The sequence below is a fragment of the Cinclus cinclus genome, chromosome 3, assembly GCF_963662255.1.
Source record: "Cinclus cinclus chromosome 3, bCinCin1.1, whole genome shotgun sequence".
In the NCBI taxonomy this organism is placed as follows: domain Eukaryota; kingdom Metazoa; phylum Chordata; class Aves; order Passeriformes; family Cinclidae; genus Cinclus; species Cinclus cinclus.
The window spans coordinates 14,036,129-14,058,660 of NC_085048.1; the positions used below are offsets into that span (position 1 = coordinate 14,036,129).

The following is a 22,532-nucleotide window of genomic DNA, read 5'->3' on the forward strand; positions in this document are numbered from 1 at the left end:
TATGCATGTAGAAGTATCTGCAAAAATCCCCAACGTGGTCCTTTTAATGAAGTAATTTATGAACAAAAATTGTTAAAGTCTAGAACTAGTTCTAGAATTCTAGCACTATTTTGTGTTAGTATGATTTTAGGCTTTTACAAAAAAGATAATTTTTTAAATAATTGGCTTCAGTTTCTCCAACCTTATCAATCAGTGGTCAGCTAGGGAGTTAAATTTCCATTTAATTAATCTTCTTTCTTTTTGAAATAATTTAATACCTTATTTATGATATATTTTAGTAATAATGGGAATTGAAGTAAGTGCAGAAACATTGGTTTATAATTGGAATTAAGATGTTCAGACTGAAAAAGCTATAATAATTTTAACTGTTCCTTTCTTCCTTTTGCCCAAGTCTAAGTGATAATATTTAGAATTCCTTTCAAAATGTGTTTGGAATGATCTTTGACATTTCCCTCTGTAATCCTTTTTGATCCTTTCATCTTTTTTACTATTGGTTGCCTGCATTATGTCTGCTAAAACTCTGGCCTGTTTTTTTTTGGTCATTTTAATACTGACTTGGATTTTCAGTATCATGATTTACTGTAGAAACTTGTCTGTGGATTTTCATTCTTCCAAATCCTTTGCATGAGCAAATGTGATCTTGTTTTCATGCCAAACTTTAATCTATATGTGATGATTAATAACAGGTCTTAAATATCTTCTAATTCAGTGACCACAGTATTTCTTAGCCTGTCTAACACTTCTTTGCCTATCCTTTGTAGAAGTTTTATGTTACTACTATTAGGCAAATAGAATCATATGTACTCTTCAAACAGGTTTCCATGACAGATTTGTTATTCAGATGTGTTGAAGTCACTGTGGGGTCAAACAGAATAGCAGGGATTAGCTGCATGTTAATGAATTTTCACAAGTAGTTGTTGTTGTGGTAACTGTAATTCAGTGTTTCTGAAAAGTACATGTAAACATGGGTGATTAGGACACATAATGAAGTTGTATGCTTTCGAAGAACTAAAATTATATTTTCAGATCAATGACTCAGCATAAAGGATTACTGCTTCCAGGAGTTCTATTTTGGTGACTAAAGTATTTCCACTGTGAGTGATGGCATTCTGAGTGAAGAGATGGGTTAAATATAGAATTGTATACTGTGTAGTATAGGGTGATACCAAAATTTAGAAATAAGTATTAGAGGGTAAGATGCATGGTAGGTCATTGCACCTCTAAGTGATGAAAATGTGATCTCTCATCTGTGTACCTCCATTTTCTTGATTTGTGTACAGGAAGTTAGGAACCAGGAATTGTCTGGAAGAGTAAAAGACAGTAAAGGTACATATCAACTTCAAAATGTGGTGGGTTTGGGTGAGACTTTTTCTTGAGACCTCAGAGACTTGTATGTCCATCTGAAAATCACATTTTTCATGGATAGAAGAACAAGTGTGCATATGTAGAGCAAAATCTTTGATTTTACTGCATCTGTAATGAACATAAAAGCAGGTTTACAATAGCTCAGGAATAATACCTTTACTGTGAAAAAAGCATATTTGCTCTAATTTCAGAATTTTGCAATAGTGCTTGTGTTAGTAGAGATAAGTCCTTTTTTGAATTGGATTTGAAAATAATAATTTCCTAGGCTGGTGAAATTGTGCAAGTAAAACTAAATTAAAAATTGAGATACTGAGATTTGAGATGTCTGGGAAAAAAGACACTAGAGTTTTCTTAAAGATAAATCTTGTATTTAAAGTATGGCTATAACTTGAAATTATTTTCACTCTTAGCAGTGAAAGTCTAAGGAACATCATGATTTTAATCTCTTCTAAAAGGACTACAGTTTCCTTTGCCAATTTGATGTGATTCCTTTTCACAAATGCAAACAAAAAGATCTTGTATACATAAGCACACCCAATTGTTTGATTTGCACCTACAGCTAGAATATTGGGAAGAGGAATGTTCTGGGAACTCGTTATGCAAATGTCAGACCAAGTGTCCCACTTTATTTCAGATTTACCATCTAGAGTATTACCAAAACAAATGGCCTTTTTTGACTAGAATGAGGTTTAACCAGCTGTAAAATTGATAATCAGTCATGGTATTTCAGAAACTGCAGTGTGAGTGGTTTTTACATTGTCTGTGCAGTAATGAAAGTCAAGTTCCTAGAACGTTGAATGTACCTGAAAGTAGGTTTTAAGATACTCAAGAGAAATTTTAAACACTGAATTCTGTTGCTTTAGTTTTCACTGAGCAAGAGGTGAAGTTGCATCCAGGAAAGAGTGCACAAAGTATTGCACAACCACCCATTCCAGGCTGGATTATCATGTCGAATGGGAAGTGAAAAAAGGTTGGGCAGTCAACCCTTGTTCTGTTTTATCCTCTACGTTTTAATTTTTTTTTCCAGGCATCACTTCTGATATGTCTGTATATGTATGTAGTTGTACTGCCCCTTCCAAGATGTAAAACTTGGCTTAAAATAGATGCAGTATGACTTTAAAACATTACTAAAAGTTAAATAGTTTGTGGGTTTTTTTGTATATTTCAAAGATTAGAAACATTTATTTTTTATTGCACAGGGCTGATACTAAGTCCTTTCAAATGTTTTCTGCAAGCTCATAGCCTACTTTGTAGCAGTAGCACTTACTTGGCTGTTTCCAGAGCTGGCATTTGAATCCAGCCTCTGTTTTCTCACATTTCACAGAATTACTTAGATTGGAAAAGACCTCCAAGATGTCGGAGTCCAACCTTTGACCACTCACCACCTCATCAACAAATTGCTCCTCCAGCCCCAATTTTCAAGGCTCCTCTTGCAGGTTGGAAGGATGACAGCCGAGATGCAATGTACTGCTGGTTTCAGAATGGTTTATCTTAGTCTCTGTTGTTGAAGCTCTTCTCTTTTTCCACGTATACTTCTGAGTTTAGCATGATGTTCTCTTGTGTTGAGAGCATGTAATACTTAGACTGAAGGAAACTTGTCTTACTTCCATGCAGTTACTTGTAGGGATTAAAGCAGCTTGTGTGAGCATGAAAAGACAGTTTCTCAAAGTAGTAACATGAAAGTGGATCACTAGATTGAATTAGGAGTTTTTCTAGTCTAACTGTGCTGTTCCCAGCAGTAGTCAATAGCTCAGAAATGCCTGGGACAGAGTGCAGGAGTAGGACTCTGCCTGTTCAATTCCATTCTTGCAGCTTGGGGAGAAGGGACAACTCAGGGAATCTCAGAGGTAGACATGGTGGTTTTCTGCCTCACAGCCCGTGACAGCTTTATCTCCCTTGAATCAAATAGCCTTCAGCCTAACTTAAACTCCTTGGCAGCAGAAACGTCCCGTGGCAATAAGTTCTATGATATGAATAAACCCTTCCCCTCTGTTTTAAGTGTCTTGCATGCTGGCTCCATTTGCCTTCCATCTTCCTATTAATGGGGATCCAGCTAGCCAGGAAGTCTGAGTCACCACATACGTAGGAGACCGGGTTCCAGTTGAATGCCTGCGATGCTGTCTGATGTTGTCTGCTTATTTCAATTTGTGCTTATCCATCAGGCGTCTCTTATCTTAGATTTGACTGCAATACAAAACAAAACAGAGTCATGATCTTCCACAGACAGGCCCCAGTCCGTGATCAATGACACTGTGATAATACAATTCACGATGAAATATTGTTTCACAAAATACCCTGTCAGCTCTTCTAACAGCAATGTCTAGCCAAATAATTTGTGGTATTTCTGGAGATGTACATGGCACCCTGTCAGTAACTGAGCTCTGGTTGGAGCTGTTTCCAGAATTGAATACAAATTCCCATCCTAGGATAATTTAGGATGAAAGCTACCTGTGGAAGTCTTCTGGTCCAAACTGCTGATGTACTCATTATCAGCTTTAATTAGATTATGGTTAAGAATTTTGTTTGGAAAATGCCTAAACGTGGAGATGCCATATACTCTCTGGGCAACCTGTTCCAGCATTGGACAATGGTGGATAAAATGTTTCCATATAGCCAGTTTCAGTTTCTCATATGGCAACCTGTCTGTTGCCTCCTGCCATACTACTCTGCCACAGGGCCCACTGCTGACCCGTAACTAGCTTTTTGTTCACCAGGACCCTTGGATCCTTTTCCTCAAAACTACTGTCTAGCCAGCAAGTGCCAACCTCTCCTGGTGTGTGGTGGTATTCCATCCCACATGTGTGTGTCACTGAACCTCATAAGGCTTCTCTCAGCCCATTTTCCTCAGCCTTTCAGAGTAGCAGCTCTGCCCTCCAGTGTATCAGCCACTGCCCCAGTTGTGTTATCCATGAGGTTGCTGAAGGTACAATGTGTCCTAGTTTTTGGGTCATTAGTAAAAACAAACAGTATTGGTCCCAGTATCACTCCCATTATTGGTCCCTAGGGAATGCCAGTGGTCACCCGGTGCCAAGTTGGACTTGATTCTGCTGATCACAATGATATTTTGAGCCAGATGGTCCAGCCAGGTTTCCACCCAACTGATTGTTTGCATACCCAAGTGGCCCACACAATTACTGCAGGAATTGTGTTGAATACCTTGCAGAAGTCTAGATAAACAACACTGCTCACTCCTTGAGCACCAAAACAGTAATCTCATTAGAGAGGACAAGTTGATTATGTACAATTTACTTCTGATCAATTTATTCAGTTATTTTAGTCTCCATTTAGTTGATAATGATGTCCAGGGGCATATACTTAATTGGAATTTTGGCCTGTTTTTCTGCGGGTCCTCCTTGTTGAATATGGGCAGAAAGCTTGTCCTTTTCCACTTAACAGGAGACTCCCTCAGTATCCCTCAGCCTTGTTGTGACCTCTCAGAGGAGGTAGAGAGCAGCCCGGTAATGATTTTGACTGGCTCCTTCACACCCTCAGAAGGATCCTGTGACACTGCCTGAGGTGGAGCTCTATATGTCCCAGGGGACAGCAGCAAAAAAGGCAAGAAGTGCCAATCTTCTGTCCCCAGGTCTCCTGCTCTACCAAGACAGTGTGCCCCCATTTACTTTCTTTAGTCGCTGATTTATTCATAGAAGCTTTTGTTCTTGTCCTTCAAACCCTTTCAGTGCCAGGACCTGAGCCTGCTATTGTGTGTGAGAGGGTGTTTATGTATGTGTGTATATTCTGGTTTTCTAGGGACAGAAATACTAAATGCTTCCCAGTTTAAGAGAAACAGGTTTAGTCACAGTCATTCTGTGTCATGTTCTAAGTCATGCTCTTTTATGCATAGCACGGGATTTTTTACACTATCCAAAGTGACATAATATGCTTATTTTGTTATGGTTGTACATGACATTTGAATATCTCACAGACTCTGATGTTTTTCCTGCCTGAGGCAAAACTGAGGTAATGTGTACAAACACAAGTGTTTATTGCTTGTATTTGTCTCTTCAAACTGCAATAGTTCGGAGTTTTTTCTTGGATGTCCTAATATTATGTAATGTTTATTTTTAAATACAGTTCCTTCTGACATAACTTGCAATTAGCATTGAAAGCTTCTGCAAACTGATTCATGAGGCAGAGGATATAACAACACCCACTGAGTGGAATTTATGGCTAGATAAACAGATCAGAAATCAAGAGGTGTTATTTTCCTGAATTTGTGGTCAACTGTGATAGAAATGTTAAATTTTGTAATGAATTCACCTGCTAGCAGCTTCTAAAACAAGGTTCTGCAATAGCATTGATGTCTTTTAAACTTTACATTAACTAGATTTTAGTGACTAAAGAAATAAAACTTCTTCCACGACTAAACTAATTTACTGATGAAGTAGTTGAAAAAAATCCTTCAGAAGAAATTTTTTGTTGTCTTCTGCGACCCTTTGCATCACCTCCTCTTAAGAAACCCGAGACCATGATAAAAGGTACCCACAGCTTTGGGGAGCAGGTGTTTGCAGTGTGAAGGTCCTAACTGATCTTGTGGGAGAAATAGCTAATTAATATACATTCGTGCACAGAAAAAACTTCTCGCTCAGGAACTTGGAAAATGAGTAGTTATAGCAGCAGATTGCAATAAACATTCACTTCACCAGACCTGCTGAAGTAGGTCTTTCAAAATCTGCAGATAGCAAGTTCCTGTCAACACTTCTTTTCTACTGTTTTGATTCATACTTTTTTACAGGAAAAAAAAATTCTTTATTCAAGGACTGTCTTTATCTTTGCAGGAGCAGAAGGTTTTGGACTCATTGATACAAAAACTGATTTTAATGTTGCTGACCTACCATATGCTCAGGTCAAAAGTAATTGTACCATCACAGAATAACTCTGCTTTGAAGACCTCCAGAGGTCACCTAGGTTCAACCCCTGCTCAAAGTTGCTGCTTAATATCTCTCCCGAGTGTGAATCCAGTCTCTTTTATACAAGAGAGCCAGTTATGTGGAGGGACAGGGTTTGTTTTTCTCCTGGTTGGGGGGGGAGTTTTCAAACACTTTCAGTTGGGCTTGTCAGGAGAGACAAAAATCTGTTACAGTCCTAGAGACTGAGGCTATTGACCTCTTAAATATTTTTTTGTTATTGAAGTTGATGAGAAAACTTCAGTTTTTGATAATACCTCATCATCACAAATTTTACAAATGATAGAACTATTACTTTAGTCAGTCCCTAGAAGAATGTATGCAGAGTTCCAGTAGAAAACATCCAGAAAAGTTCCTGTTCTGCTTTAAAAGCTAGAATGTTCCATTAGGAGTCCTGACACAGGAATTAGAATTGAAGTGTCATTTCTGTTATTTTATACATTTAAACATTTTAAATATTTATGTATTTTAACTTATTTACATGTAGGTTTTTTCATACTACATCCAAATTCTGTACTCCTGAGTTAGATTTGATTTTGATTACCTCAGTTTTATTCATCACTTGAACTGGAAATCTGGACTCATGGAATTATGGTGAAGTATAGCACTTACATTTCAAGAAATAGGTGGTGCAGCTGATCAGAATATGCTGGTGGCATCAGATTTGAAGTTAGGAGATAACATGATGGGAAGGCCATTATTTATTTGGTTAGAGTGTTGTAAAGAGTGATTTTAAATAGTTGTTGGCATTTTTAGTACAGGGAAATATTATAATAATCTGTTCTGAATCAATGACTACAAAAACTTCTAATTAATCATGCTTTTAAGGCAGGAGGGTGCTAGGTTTTTTCTTGCTTTTTTTTTCAAGCCACATTGTTTGCAGCTCTAGTTACTGTAATAGAAGTAGTTAAAATTTTTGTTATTTACCCTTATAAGCATCCTTTTTAGTTAGTAGATTGTGTATTTGTATCTCATTTATCCATGACTGCTAATAGATTAGTAAAAATACATAATATAATACAATCATCAGCATTGCATGAAGGAATATAGAGGAAATACATTTATCCAGCAACAAGTTCATGGTGGAATTGAAGGGTGAGTGATTCTGATGGTGTAGCATGCAATGGATAGTTGCTGACAGCGGCTTCACAGACTGAACTGTCTCTGGTTACAGAAAGATAAATAAGATAATGTTCATTATGGAGAAGTGAGTTCTTAGTTAATATGGAACAAGGATGACCTTGTGGTCAAAACACGATTTTAAGAATAGGCTGTACATCTGTCTCCATCCTCAAGCACAGATGAGCCTCCTGACCTTTTATCTGTTCCTGATGTTAACTCTTAGTCCAGCAGCTGTAGCTTTTGGAAGCTCTTTTTTGGAAAAAGGAATGAATGAAGGGCTGTGTGTTGTACTTAGATTTTCTTGAAACAATAGGCTTTTTCAGGATGTCAGAGAAACAATTCCAGGCACGGGTTTATTTTTTGTGCATTTGTAGATAGTTTTTTTGTGATTCTAGTGCTTGTGCTGTTCTGCTTGATTGCTTGGGCAAACTCTGTCTGAGCTGGTGCATAAATGACTGCAGGAAAGTGACAGTCAAAATTACCAGCCTGCTCTTGCTGTCTTGTTAAGGAGCAAAGATTGCTAATAAAGGCCTTGGAAGTTTCAAATGAATAGGAAATTACCTCTAGTATCATTTTAACAGGTTTGTAGTTCTGGGCTTTGTTGCATATTAATGTTTTGAAAGCAGTGTGAATGCTAAAATCAAAAGTAGCTAAAGAACCTGGAAATGTACAGTGACTTCAGATGAAAGCGGATCATGCTGAACTACTGAATTTTCCATAGCTACAGTGATAATCAGCAACACATGTAAGACCAGTTTTATTTAAGCTTAAAGAGATGACAGTAACCACCAATTTAGATGAAAAATGTGCAATTTTGTAATGGTTAAGTTTTTAGGGGTTTTTTGTAGTGAATAATTTTAAGCTGTATCTTCAGAGCTTCTGGCTTATTTCTGTTTTCAGTCCTTTTTCTTTGGCTTGATTTGCTGCCTTTGTGTATTTCTTACAGTAATTTGTGAAGAGATTTTATGTAGGCTTGGCAGGAATTTCAGAGATCACTTCTAAAGGATCCACAGTTGGACCTACTGTAATAAATATTTCTCTGGCTCGTGAATCTCTTGTGAAGGCGATTTCTCAGCTCCCTTGAGGAGCTGCATTTTGTCAGTTTATCACTACTACTATTTAGACCTTTTTTTCCTAATCTATGACCTAACTTTGTGCCTGATTGAGCTACTTTTTATACTGTTTTGGGAATGTGAGGAATTGTCTATCATCAGCATAGCTCATAACAGCTTTTTATGTTCTGAGAGAACTTGTCCTGTCTCCTTAGGCTAACCGTCTTAAAGATAAAAGTCTCTGGGCCTGGCAGTCTATTTTAGCACAAATTGCTTATCATTTTCCTGCTCTTGTTAATTTTTAACTTCTCTTCAGTTCTTTTCCAGCTTGTCTTTTGCAGTCCTCTGTATAGGGATTCACAGAACTGGACACAATATTCTGGCTTAGGCTGTACCAATATCAACAAATGATTTCTGATTTTTATTTACAAAAGTATCTTGGTTCTCTGTGAGGTCTTACCTAATGCAACTCTAATGCATCTTAGACTGGACTTCTAGTCTGCTATAATCTCACATAATTTTCAATTATCTTCCTGCTTGGAAGGAAATTTATTTCAGTTTTTATATTATTTCAGTTTTTATATTCTGTGCATTTAACTTCTTTCAAAAGCATATGTTAGTGGAGATTCTTCTCCCCATTTTGTACTTTGAGTTGCACCTGACTGTATTTTTTCCCTTCCTTCTGAAGTAATTTTAAATGCAGTAAAAAATAGATCTGTTTCTAATTCTGTTGATTTATTGTGGCAATGAAAATATTATGTAGAACTGAAACCCAAGTGAATTTCTTTTTGACACACTTATCCAAGTTCTGATGATTAGCAAACTTGTAATTATTATCTTTTGGACCTTTTCTCTTTGATTTCCTATACCTTTTTTTTATTTTACTTTGCCAATGTGAATGGTGAGTCTTGAATTTTATTCCTGTGCCAAGATGTTTTTCTTTATTGATTACTCCCTATAATCTGCCAAAAATACTTTATGTGGCACTGTTTTATCTTTGAGAAGAATACAAAAAACCTTAAACCCTGGATCGCACATGTTAATCTGCTAGGTGTTTACAAGATGATTAATGTCTTGTTCTAACTCCCCATCTCCAGATTTTCTGATCTGTAGTTAGAAAACCCTATGCCTTTTAAGGGGACTGCTTTGATTTACCCTTTTCAAACCTGCTGACCTCTCCTGTTCTCCTGAGTTTTTTACATGAATTGATTAGGACAGTCTCCTTAAATACTGTGAGTGAATTTCAGTGGATCTTGCTGTCCTCAGCACATTTCTTCACGTATATAATGATTTTCCATAGGATTTGTTTTCATTCTTGCCCCAGAAAGCATGGAAAACTTAAACCTTCTGAGCATACTTGCTTTTTTGTAGCTCTTAATGGATTTTTTTAAATCATTCTTAATATAATGTACCTTTCATTATTTTTTTTTTTTTGTCTCTTGTAAAGTACAACTCATTATACCCCTTTGCCTTCCTGATCATTATTTTCATGCTTTTACTGTTCCATGTGGTGTTCCTTACTATTCATCTTGTTGCATCTTGAACAATTTTGTGATATACTTCTCTAAGTATTTAGGAGGAAGCTGTTTTTGGGCTGTTACCATTCAATTGTTAACATTTTAATTATTGTTAACATTCTACTGTTAACTTCACATTGTGCCTTTCAAATAGCACAGGAAAATTTATAAAGCCATTAAGATATGCACAGAAGCTGCAGCACATAAGAGGACATGTCTCAAGGACTATTGCTTATATGATGAATAAAAATTTGCCTGTATTCAATAGCAGACAACATTAAAACCATTTCAGTATTTTTTTACTTCATGTACAGAAATCAGATTGTAAGTAAAGCCTGTTGTTAAGTATTTATATGCTAATTTGTGGACAGCAGCTGCTTTTAGGTTTCTAAACTGTACATACTCAATACTGTTAAAAAATCTGTTAATTGATGTAGAACTGTTAAAGGGCTAGAATTCCAAGACCTCCCAGCAATAAATGTCGGCTGCATTATCATGGCTCAGATTATTCCTTCACATACTGATTCTTAATGCTTAAATAAGAGAAAAATGAATTGTAAGATATCTAGATATCACTGAGCAGGACAGGCTTGAGAAAAGGCTGTATTTGCCTTGCATATGACCCTTCAGTTGTTTTTCTTTTTGTATGCTCTTAGTGAGCTGTTCACCTTGCATCCAACAGTAGTTCCTGTGTTATGGAAAGAAGTAATTGCTCAGGAAAGACCAGAATTATTGAAGGGTCCCACTGGCATGTGGAAGAACATAGTGGAGATTTAGTCCTGGGGAAGAGTCATTAGATGCTCACTTCTTGTGTTCGTAGATTTGGGAAGTTTTGATTTTAAAAGCATTTAGGCCCAGTTTGAAAAATGCAATGTGATGTTACAAGACTGTTCTATCCTTACTTTTTGCTGCAGCATAATTTCTTAAATGTTATTTGACAATTTGGAAGAGGAAAGAAATATTGTTTTGGTTTTCTTGTAAATAATGGTTTTGTGAAATTTTCGTAGGATCTCATGGGTGTGGGTTGGAAGGGAATCTTGAAAGATCATCTATTCCAACCCCTTGTCCATAGGCAGGGACATTTTGCATTACATCAGGTTTTTTATGTTTTGCAGTTATTGCAGGTTTATTAAGTGTTTTCTGAAGCAACTGATACCTTTTCTGTTCAGTCATCCACTATTTGGCCTTGTGTTTTATTTTTTTTTTCACATAATGAAAGTGAGGAGTAAATCAGAATAGCCAGAGCTGCTTTTGACAGCCAGTTTACATGCACATACCAATGTTAGGTTCAGACACTTACTTTTGCATCAGAAAGTCTTATCAACACAGAATGGTTTAATTGGGTGAGGGCTTCTGTGGGATTGCCTGGAATTAATATTAAGCTCACTATTGAGAAGCTACAAGTATTTTTCCCTGTTACTGACCCCTCTGTCAGAGAAGAACATAAACATTTAGTTCCTGTATTTCAGAAACTTTTCTTGCTTCTTTTTTCTTTGGTTCATTCAGGTCACTAAACGGTACAAACTGCTTGCTGGGAAAGCCAAGCTCCATGTTGTCCACAGAGGGTGACTGCTTCCAGAGTGGCCGTGAAGTCTGCTCCTCGTGTAATAGAAGGGTGTTGCAAACTTCATCAAGCTTGATCTTTTCTCTTGGCAAACATTTCAGCATGTTTGGCATCAGCAAAGGGCTTTTGATGGGGGCAGATCTGTCTTTGCCAGTGATGCATTTGCTTGGAAGCTGCTATTTTTGGCCTGTTAGCTCTGAGTCTTTTGTAACAGCAAAAAGTGGAAGTGAGCAGTGAAATCCCTTTAATAGCATATTTCCTGGTTGAAGTGACTTATCTATGAGGCCTAGACACAGGAGACGTCATTTCCTGGATTACTTCTCTTCAGTCCCAGCTGTCTGTTTTACTGCATAATCTTTTGACCCATCTTCTTAATTGTAGTGAATTTTTCTGTTAAGTGATATAAACTAGTTCTTCCAATGAAAATGTAAAGCCTTAAAGGAACAAATTTTGACAAAATGCTAGTGTGCAGCACAAGTTTTTCATAAATTACATGTTGATATGAACTTGAAATATCGTACATTAAAATTTTGTTTAAAAGCTTAAAATCTTGTCTTTGAAAGAGTATGATAGTAAGATTCACGGGGCTAAAAAAAAGTTTGAGACACTTTCTGTTCCTTGTGATGATGATACTGATCACCTCTCTTTGACACCAGCTCTATCTGGCTGTGTTCTAGAGTTCTGTGTTTGCAAAGAGCTAAACTAGTCAGTTGTGCCGTTCTCAAATTTCCTTTCATTAATAACTACATGTGAAAATTGTTACTTGGAGTTCATGAAAAAGAGGCAAAAAGAGCTAATTAAAAGTTGGCTGCAAATATGGTTCTCAGTTTGTATAGCCCACAACAATGCCATGGAATCAGAATAACATGGTGGGAAAAAATGACACCTGAAATTATAATAGTTCATCTTAAATTGGAATTTATGATTGGTTTGGACCTTGTAATCCAACTTCACTGAAATTTTTGTTGGGGTGATAACTATTCTTTCCCCTAATGTTTTGTATAGGATAGAAGTCAAGCACACTATATATGGGTTTCTTGGTCAACCACTAAAATATCTTAACAGGAAAAGTATTAAGACATCAAGTGACCTCATCTCTCCTTCCCTTCAAAATAGGAAGAATAAAAATACGCCTTGCTGATTTTTATTAGCACAGACTGTTTTTACATCTCCCTTAAAATGTCTACCCATTTGTTAGGGATCATGAGAGTATTTTCTCAGTAGCAGTGAATGAAGAATGTTGGAGTTCAATGTAGACTGCCATCTAATTGGAATTAATACTTCATTGAGCTAGGTAAAATCCTAAAAGGTGGTCCATCTGTTCCCATCAGGGCATTGTCCTTCTCTACATGTTGCAGGGTGAGGATAAATATTTCTGCAGGCACATTGTGCTGCAGAATGAAGTACCCTTTTCTGAAGGTGGCTTGCTAAATCAAGAGTAGTATGGATTCTATTATGCTGTTTTACAAGAGGTCATCTCAAATTGGTACTTTCTGTTGGATTTGTCCAGATTATTGGGCATTACCTGTGCAATTCATCTAGTGACTAATCTGTAAGTATATAACAACTATGTTACTTTGGTTTTATTGTATCTTCTGTAAAAGTATCATATAAATTAGGAATAGGTTGTAAGTCTTCTGTCCCTCTGAAAGATGAGTATTATATCCTGGTTCATCACTCCTTTCTCCTTAATGTGTCTTGCAGGAACTGTTATGGTCAATGCTGAAAGCATTCTTATATTTACTGTTATTAAAGCAACTTCTGTACCTTCTTGACTGACTTTCTGTTTGCTTATTTACACTGTCTTAAGCTTCTTTCTGGTAGGAAGTTCTAAAACTTGATGTGTAAGACCATCATAACAGTTAAGGTTACATAGAGTCAGGAGTAATGTTCTACCTTTATTCTGTGCAGCAGTGGAAATATAGGTGTTACAGAAAGTTTGAGGTTGGCAAGGACCTCTTGATATTGTCTAGTCCAACACCCTGCTCACTGCGGGGTCAACCAAAGTAGGTTGCCCAGTACCATGTATGTCCTGTCAGATTTTTAATATCTCCACTGGTGGAGACTCCACAGCCTCTGTGGGCAATTTGTTCCAGTACCTGACCACTCTCACAGGAAAAAAGTATGGTATTCAAATAGAATTTTGTGTGTTTTACCTTATGTCCATCATCTCTTATTCTGTCAATGAGCAGTGCCTTTTCTTCAGTCCTTCCCATCAGGTATTTGCAGACACTGATGAGTTCCCCTACCCTGAGTGTTCTCCTCTCAGGCTGCAGTCACAGCTCTTTGAGCTTTTTCTCCTTAGAAAAATGTGTTAGTGCCTTAATCTTACCAGTTCTTTACTGGACTTCCAGTAGATCCCTGCCTTTGATGGTTTGGGAGACCAGGAGTGAACACTGCACTCAAGGTGGGACTTCATCACTGCAGAGTAGAGAGGAACGTGTTGTTCTCCAGAACCTTTAGGTTCTTCTTTGCAAAGCTGCTCTCCTGCTTGTCAGGCCACAGCCTATACCTGGTACCTGGGGTTTTCCCTCTCCAGCAGTAGGACTTGGCTTTTCACCTCACTGACCATTGTGAAAACTTCCTCTGTCCACAGAAGTGCCAGTGCAGGGGTGCACTGCTGATGACTGGCTCTGACTGGACTTTGTACCACTGATCAGTCTTCCAGGCCAAGTCTTTCAACCAGCTTTTAGTCATTTGTGTAACCCATACTCCACCAGTGTCTCTGTGACACTTTCCAAGACACTTTTATTTATTAGGAGGTGAAAATAAATGAATACATAAAATACCTTCATTTTGAAAATGGTTTTAACTATCAATGTGTGTTGTGGTATAAACCGATATTGCCACAGATGAGATGGTCATTTTTGTATGAGCTTATTTAGGACAAAGTGACATTCATCATGTATTAATAATCTTAGGCTTTGCCTTTTAATCTCTCCAGATATGTTGTTAAAATGAATATAATAATTTTAGTAATATTTGCAATAAATTATCCCTTCCCAGATATATTAATAAAAATATAAAATCACCAGGTTGTTAGCTATAGCCTCAGTTATTAGGAAGACTGAAAAGCTATCTAGTTCTGTTGGCTGCCTATAAATAAACATGTTGTGGACTCTGACTTAGATCTCTGTGCCCTGTCAAGACTCAAAAACCTGAAAAAGCAGTCTCAGGATTTTGCTCTTAGGGCAATGAATAAAGCTGCCAATTCAGGCTGAACACTGGAGCTGCTGACAGTGAATTGTGTCTCAGACTCCTCTTAGTATCTGAAACTAATTTTTAGTTTCATTTGTCCCTGTGTAACTGGAAAGGTCTCTGTGTTTGAAGAGTAATTTTCTAAAGTTTTTTCCAGGTTGCAGAAAGGTGGAATTGAGTGAAGTCTTGTAACAGGCATTTAAAGTACTATTTTTAGTTCAGTTTTGGTGATCTCATCCCTTGCCATTTTAAGAGTCTCAATTGTTTTCCGCTGAGGCATTGATAATGGGTAGCAGAACGGCACGTAGAGTTCTGGCTCGTCTTCTGTTGAGTCACTTGGTAAAGGTATTCTAGTCTTGTGAGCCTGAATTACATGGTGAATTGTCTTCTTAAATTTAGGTCACATCTTGCTTCCAAGAAAAATGTGTGGCTGGTTTTTGAATGTCCAGAATGAGAAGGTAGAGAGACTTGGATCAAAGCAATAATACGGATATACAAACATAAAGTCTTTGCAGGAAAAGTATAACAGAAGCAAGAAAAATGGATTGACTGAACTCAGTATCTTAAATCAGTGTTTAATGAGTAAGATTACTTACTGATTAAGATTAAAACTACTACTCCAGTTTAAGTCCCAGTGCCACTAATCAGTGGTAATATAGCTGTACTGTTTATAGAACTTGAAGCCAGTCAGTGTGTGTTGGCTCCTCTGCTGGTTTATAAACATACTTGAGAGCTTGTTTGATTTGCCTGCTAGGAATGTAATGCATGCTTGAATAATATATACTTAGTCTCAGTGCAGTGATTTTAGGAAAGTTGTTAATTAAGATTTTAAAACTCAATTAACTAATTAACTTTTTTTTTTTTCCCCAGGATGGCTTGAATTCTTTGGTCCTTGATCTGGATTATCCAGCGCTAAGGAAGAACAAGAACATTGATAATTTTTTAAATAGATGTAAGTCACAAGTGGCCCTTAAACGATGATATTGTTGTAATCTCAATCATAAGAAGTTGAATGGTCAGAAATGCATTGCCCATAGTTATTCTACTAATTTTTATTATTCTGAGCTTCAGAAGGCTTTGGAGGACCATTTATTACAGAGAGAAATGTCATTTTAGGGAGTTGTTTTATGGTGAAAATAGGTTGGAAAAATACCAGATTTTTATTTTCCTAAATGCAGTTGGAAAAATCCTTTTATTTTATTTTCTTATTTTACGTATGTGTAGCTATGTATCTTGCCAAGTATATCCTAGTTATTATTCTTCAGGAATTCATTACACTGAATGTCAACATTGTTCATATAGTCATATTAAATATAACAGACAAGCCTTCTGTAGGTTTCTAAAACTAAATTGTACCTTAAAATCTGTTGGCTCATTTATGAACCTTTGCATAAATGTTTGTGATTCTCCCCAAATTAATTATAGACAGGATCTTGGAATTTATTAAGCATATAATTCTACATCAGAGTAACTGTATTTTGTGGTTTTGAAGTGTTTTCTATTCATGTATGTAAGCAGAATCTTTTTTCTTGTAAAAATAGCAGATTATTTGTTTTAAAATGTAATTTGCAGTGTGTAAAGCTTGTTGGAATAGCTATGCTTTGTAGTGAGCTTATTTTGAGATACGTATTTTTTTAAAAAACCCTTTTTCTATTGCATATGTTGAGTTTAGGTTACTGCAGATGCAGTCTTATCAGCAACTCCTTTTAAATTTTTTACTGGCTAGAGCTGTGTCTGTCCTCTGTTATCCCAGGACTCCTTGGAATATCCACTCACACGCCTCACTTAAATAGTGGCTGGTGTAGTAAATTGTGGTGAGTTCTTTCTTTGGAATTCAGTGCTTCTCCATGAGGTTTATCAGAGCCCCGTAGATGGACATACACCTTCTACAGTTGCCAGTAAAGTCTCATTTGGAGAAATAATTTAAAATGCAGTAAATAAGAAAGAGCAGATTAGGACATAGAGGCATATTTTGGGATTATTTTCAGTTTGAGTTCAAAGAAATTCAAGTAGATATTTATGAAAGAAAGGATATTTAATAGCATTTGAAGTATCTTTGTTATTTGTAACTGAGCGTTGTACGCGTAAAGTGAAGGGAAAGCTCTATGAAAATGACATAAACAACATTTATCAGCAATTTCTCTGAGCTGGTTATATTTGCTTTTACATTACTATTTTTGCAATAGAACAAAATTAGAAGCCTTTTTCTGATCAGAAGACCAATATCTTTTAACTATTAGAAACAGCAACTGTGGGAAAACAATTTAACCTCAGGAACAGATTGGGGTTTTATTTATTATTTGCTTGGTTGGCTTTTATTTGCATGTTTGTTTTTTGCAGCCCCTGAACATTCTGGCTGGCTGTCTCTTTTTTTGAAGGCTCTTGCTCTTCCTCCTCTAGGTTCTCTCTTGTTGTAGTAAATATTTTAAGTATCTTATGTGGCCTGAAGGCTACCAGCAATGTCAGAAACATGAAAGTATACTTCTGTTCATCATTTTATTGCTGCCTTTTTATTGTTAAATCAGCTGACAGTATGCAGTTGAAATAGCCAGACGAGTTAAAAGAATTATTTTTGTGTTACAAAAAAATTGACAGTAGTTAATAAAGAGTTTTCAGGGGTGCACTTCATCCTTACCTGTTGAACTTTAAAAAAACATGTAACACCTGACTGTTCAGGCCATATTGTGTGACAATGCATGTTTCTTAAGAATCACACATGTAACTTCTCTCCTGTTTCTGTACTGACTGGGAGAGAATAAAAGTAGTGTTGCATATCTTCTCTGATTTACACTTTGCGAAAAAATAAATTGTGAAATGAGAATTTTGTAAACATTTGAGGCTCGTAGTATTTTGATATTGCAAGAGAAAGAATCAATCATGCCACAGTGATTAATTTCAAAGTTTCCCAACACAGGTGGTTATATGCTTTGTTATATACCACACAGGGGAGCTGAGCAGAATTCAGAGTCAGGTGGTTAATTTTTCTTTTTATTAAAACTAGTTAGGCAAAAGAAAAGCAAATACCAGTTTCTGATTTTCATTTCACTTCACTGATACTTGTGCTAGTACAAATTGAGCCATTCAGGCACAGGAAAAAACAGGACAACCGGGTTCTCATTGACATTGTCATTTTATGTAGTTTAAAATTGCTAAACCCATAGCTTAAGTCTTGGAAACTGTTCTGAGAGTAGTAAGTATCACTGGAAAGAGTGTGGCACACTCTTGCTAAAGCCTCTTGCCACCTTGGGCTTGGAAGAAAAGTTGGGAAGGGAACTGTATTGAGAATTTATGGAGCTGTAAGTTGTTGCTTTCTTAGGGTCAGGAACAGTGAGTTCTTGTCTCTTGGGATTTTTCTCAGCATCGAAGAACTGTCGCAAATGCCCAGCTGAGAACTGCTGTCAAAAGGTTCTGACAAACTCTGATGAGCAGTCTGTGCAGGAGCCTGGAGCCTGCATCCCTCCCCAAGGCTTCCTGAGGCAAGCACAGAGTTGGCAGGGCCTTCTGTGAGTTACACTGTGCTGCACAGTGAGGCAGCTAAACCAGAGTCACTGTGATTGTTCTCATCTATATTACACAACTCCGCAGAAATTGTGGAGAACACTAAATAATCATCACACTTCCAGTAAGTTAATCACTTAATTCTTCCACAGTAATAGTTCGAGAATTTTTTTTTCCCACCACATTCCCAGGGTTTTGCATACACCCTACTTCCAGCCTACATCAAGTCATTACTATTCAAGTTAATGTTTTATTAATAGCTTATTTTAATTTAAAAATTAAATAGCTTCCACTTCAGCCGAGATATTCATTTATGTTCAGCTCAACTCATAATTGCAAGCTGAAACTGCAAGGTTTCAACTGATTAACAAAGGCAGTTTATTAATTGTCCGTACCATAGGAGTTTGGTGTATTCTGTTTCTGTGACCACTTCGCAGAAGCAGCCTCTTCACTTGTTAAATATGAAAGAAGTTCTTTAATTGCCCGCTTTTTCTTGCTATTCTGATTTGTTACCACTTTCTCTTAGATACTGAACCAAAGTGGAGCCTGTGTTTGGTGTGAGGCACATTAAATATCTCACATAATACAACCGTTCCTTTTCAGTCTTTACGTTCCTTTTCTGTTGCATTAATCAACTGTGGGGATTCTGATTTAAATGGCTGGGTTTTTTTAGAGTATTCATGGAACACAAAAGCGTAATGCAGTATTTAATTCCCAAAACAATGAGATGAATCTCATAGTCCTCTGAGAACAAAAACTAATTTTCTTATTTTAGAAAAGAAAGCTGAGTTTTTCAGCATGGGCTTGGTGTAACAAATCCTTTCTTGGTCTTTTCTGCTTCTGTCATCCAGGCAAAGACAATATGTTGAGTAAATTCTTCCAAATCAATTTTTCTGCCATTAAGATTTGCCAAGTGTTGAATCATGTCTTAGTGGCTTGTGCCTGTTTTGGTGGTCTCCAATTCAGATGTAACTTAGTCTTAAATAGTTAAATAATAGGTTTAAGCAATAGTTAAAAACATTTGATTATTTATAATCTTACCATCATAAATACAAGGGCACAAAAATGAATTTTGAATCAGTCCAAGCAGCAGCACAGAGTGGTGCCATCAGCAGGCCTGGTACTACCCAGAAGTCTTGACTCCCTACATGGATCAATGATTTTCTATGCATTATTCAGCATCACTCAAGAGTTGTAAATTTGTGTTGCTAAATGATTTGCTGATTTTATGTAGGTTGGCAGATTTGTAGAGTGTAGTGTCAGTGGATGTATTTACAGTAGAAGGGACTTTTAGTAAAGATGTGGCACCTGTGCACCAGTTTTTCTAGACTCCCTGAATAAACTCCCTGAAAAGTTCCTTTGGTCATTTTCCTCTCCAAGTAGATACTGCTTACTTGGAAGATGGATCTTCCAAGGTTATTTGCTTGCAAAATCAACAGTTCTGGTTCCTTCCCTTGCATTTTGTTATGTCATTTGAAGTTGCTGAATCCTGCCCAGCCATGTGGTTACCAACAGGAATGTTATCTGGTGTGATGTGAGTGCCTCCCAGGGCTGCAGCTCTGTGCGCTCCGGGCTTCCTGTCAGCGGCACTCGTGAAATATCAGATGCCAACAAGGATCTTAGAAATTTAGTTCACTGTAGAACTTCCACTGAGTTAAGGAGCTAATTGCTCCTCTGGTTTTCTCTTGGCTTCTCTAAGGCAGCTCCCTGCCAGGTCTTCACAGTTGCCTCAGCAGGTTGGGCTCCAGTTCCATTCTTAATGATATTGTTCTGGTAGGAGTAGGGATGGGAGAGCTATCAAATAACCAACTTTCCCAAGTAGAGCATGGAAGCCACAGTATGTAAGACAGAATGTCTTAGATGTGTAAACAAGTTATATGTCAGTGTCATTAACCACATTCCCTTTTGGGTACTTGGTAGATACAAAACAATTCAGCCCTGCCATCAGGCCTATTTTCATTACATTAGGGATGTATGTGTTCTCTATAAGCCAGAGAGCTGCTGCTTTCTGTTTCCCTGTGTTCTGCTCTTTTCCATCTATGCAAGAGAATATACTTCTCATGTTCCCCTTTTATTTTATTTTCATATTTAGAGACAACTCCTGTCTGGAGTTGTGCTTTCTAGTTCCTCCTGATTCTGCAAGGTCTCCAGCAGCTTTTTCTTTTTCACTCACCTTTGACCAGACACTATGGATGCACCCCTAATTACTTCAGTCTTTCTGTTGTGCTTTCTGTTTGGTTTTGTTCAGCTGCAGGATTGCAGCACTTCCTGGCTGTACTTCAGTTTAACTTCTGGCTGGACTTCTGCCTAGGGCAGCAACTTTTGACTTAATATACTCCATAGCAGCACTCATTGACTGACTGTATCTGATCTGTGGGATAAAATTGCAGTCCCTTGCAATTTCATTCATCATATATACACTCCCCAGAACTGCTTGATACACATTGTTTTTTTTTTTTAAAGGAAATAGCCTGCATATTAACTTTTTTTTCTTACCTTAAAAGGGAGAAAAGTTTGGATTTTTCCTTCCTCCCCATATCCCCTTACTGTCCTAGACAGGTATTTTTTCCATTTTCGCAAGCATTTGCAACCTTCAGCCACATTCTTACTGCCAGCTGTCAGTGACTAATCCAAACACTTTGCCCTTTCAGAACATGTAACTTCATTTGTTCAAAAATTATAGTGCCATTTTCAAATAGTAAATCAAAAGCTGTCTTTAAAGACTCTTTGTATCTAGCATCCCTGATCCTTCCTGTGTTGCATAAAATTGAGTCACAGATGATGCTATTCTCATATTTTAGGGCATTCATTCAAATGTCACAGTAGTTCTATAAGATTCCATTGCATCCTGGGGCTGGGGAGTCCATCTAATGCTTTCCTTTAAACATAACGTTTTTCTTCTGCTGGGCTTTGTTCTGTTGCCAGTTCATGAGACATGTATACAGATACCAAAATTTTTGAACTCATCTCTGTGAAATCTGAGAATTCAGACCACTATAAGAAGGCTGCTGTTGGAAAGGTATCTTGTGCCCCGAATTAGATCACGTTATGTGATACATGAACTAAATCTTATGATCCAGTGTATTGCAGTTATGGTGTGGCTCCAGGGTTAATCTAAGATTGCCTTCTTGCACCCTAGTTTTTTTGTTTCAAGTTAGTTCCATGCACTGATTATCTGTTCCATATCTGTAAGATTTTTATGCCAAAATAGACTGTCCATCTGTATAACTGATACCTGCACAACACTTGCATCCCTATGTGGTATTACTGTTAACTGAGATTATTAAATTTTACTTGAAGGAGTTAGGAGGAGTAACCTCATTGCTCTTTAAAGAGGGGGGAAGTAGAGAGGGAGGTACTGAGCTCTTCTTCCTCGGATGCAGTGACAGGACATATGGGAATGGTCCAGAGCTGCACCAGGGGAGGTTCAGACAAGACATCATAAAGCATTTCTTTACTGTGAGGGTGGTCAGACACTGGAACAGGCTTCCTTGAGAGACAATCAGTGTCCTGAGCTTGTCAATGTTTTAAGAGGCATTTAACAATGTTTAACTGCTGGGCAGCCCTGAAACAGTCAGACAGTTGTGGTGATGGTCACTGTGGGTCCCCTTGAACTGAAAGGGCTCTATTCTATTCTATTCTATTCTATTCTATTCTATTCTATTCTATTCTATTCTATTCTATTCTATTCTATTCTATTCTATTCTATTCTATTCTATTCTATTCTATTCTACTTTTATCAAAGTGAGTATAATTTCTCCATTCTCAGCATTTCACAAGGATGATAAAACTAGTAACTCTTCATATGTATTTTGTTTTTTCATTGCTTATTTGCATTATTTAATGCTTGAAGTGTTTCACTGGAGCCGTAGTAACTTCAATTATACTTTCTACCTTCTACAGCAATATTCCTGTGAGTTTCTTCTCAGAAATTGAGCTGCATAAAACTACACATTCCTTTTTCAATGTGTTTAGCTCCCTGCTCATTTCACTTACTTGAAAACATTGAAACATGTCATAAACATATAAAATAAACTTGTCATTCCAATGTCTCATGAGATGTAACACTGTATTCAAACATTAACTGCATTCTCTGTGACATGAAGTTTGCTGATATTCTTTCTCTGCTGCTATGTCCTGTGAATTTGTATTTATCCTCCTTGTCTAGTGCCAGGGTGATCTGCAGTTAACTTCCAAACACAGCATTCCCTTCACAATCTGCAAAACTAATTCTTATTACTAACAAAAATAATAAACTTGGTGCAGGTTGCTTTCCTATGCTTTTGGTCTAGGCTGTCATGATTCAGTT

The 22,532-nt window shown here is 37.1% G+C and overlaps 1 protein-coding gene across 2 annotated transcripts in view; it reads left to right on the top strand.

The window, feature by feature from the left end:
- Positions 1 to 22,532, top strand: part of ROCK2 (Rho associated coiled-coil containing protein kinase 2) — a 96,487-nt gene that overhangs the window by 24,658 nt on the left and 49,297 nt on the right. For both annotated transcript variants that reach the window (XM_062489694.1, XM_062489693.1), the window contains exon 2: positions 15,596 to 15,677. In XM_062489694.1, coding sequence (XP_062345678.1) covers positions 15,596 to 15,677 — 82 coding nt within the window. The remainder of the gene's footprint in view (positions 1 to 15,595; positions 15,678 to 22,532) is intronic.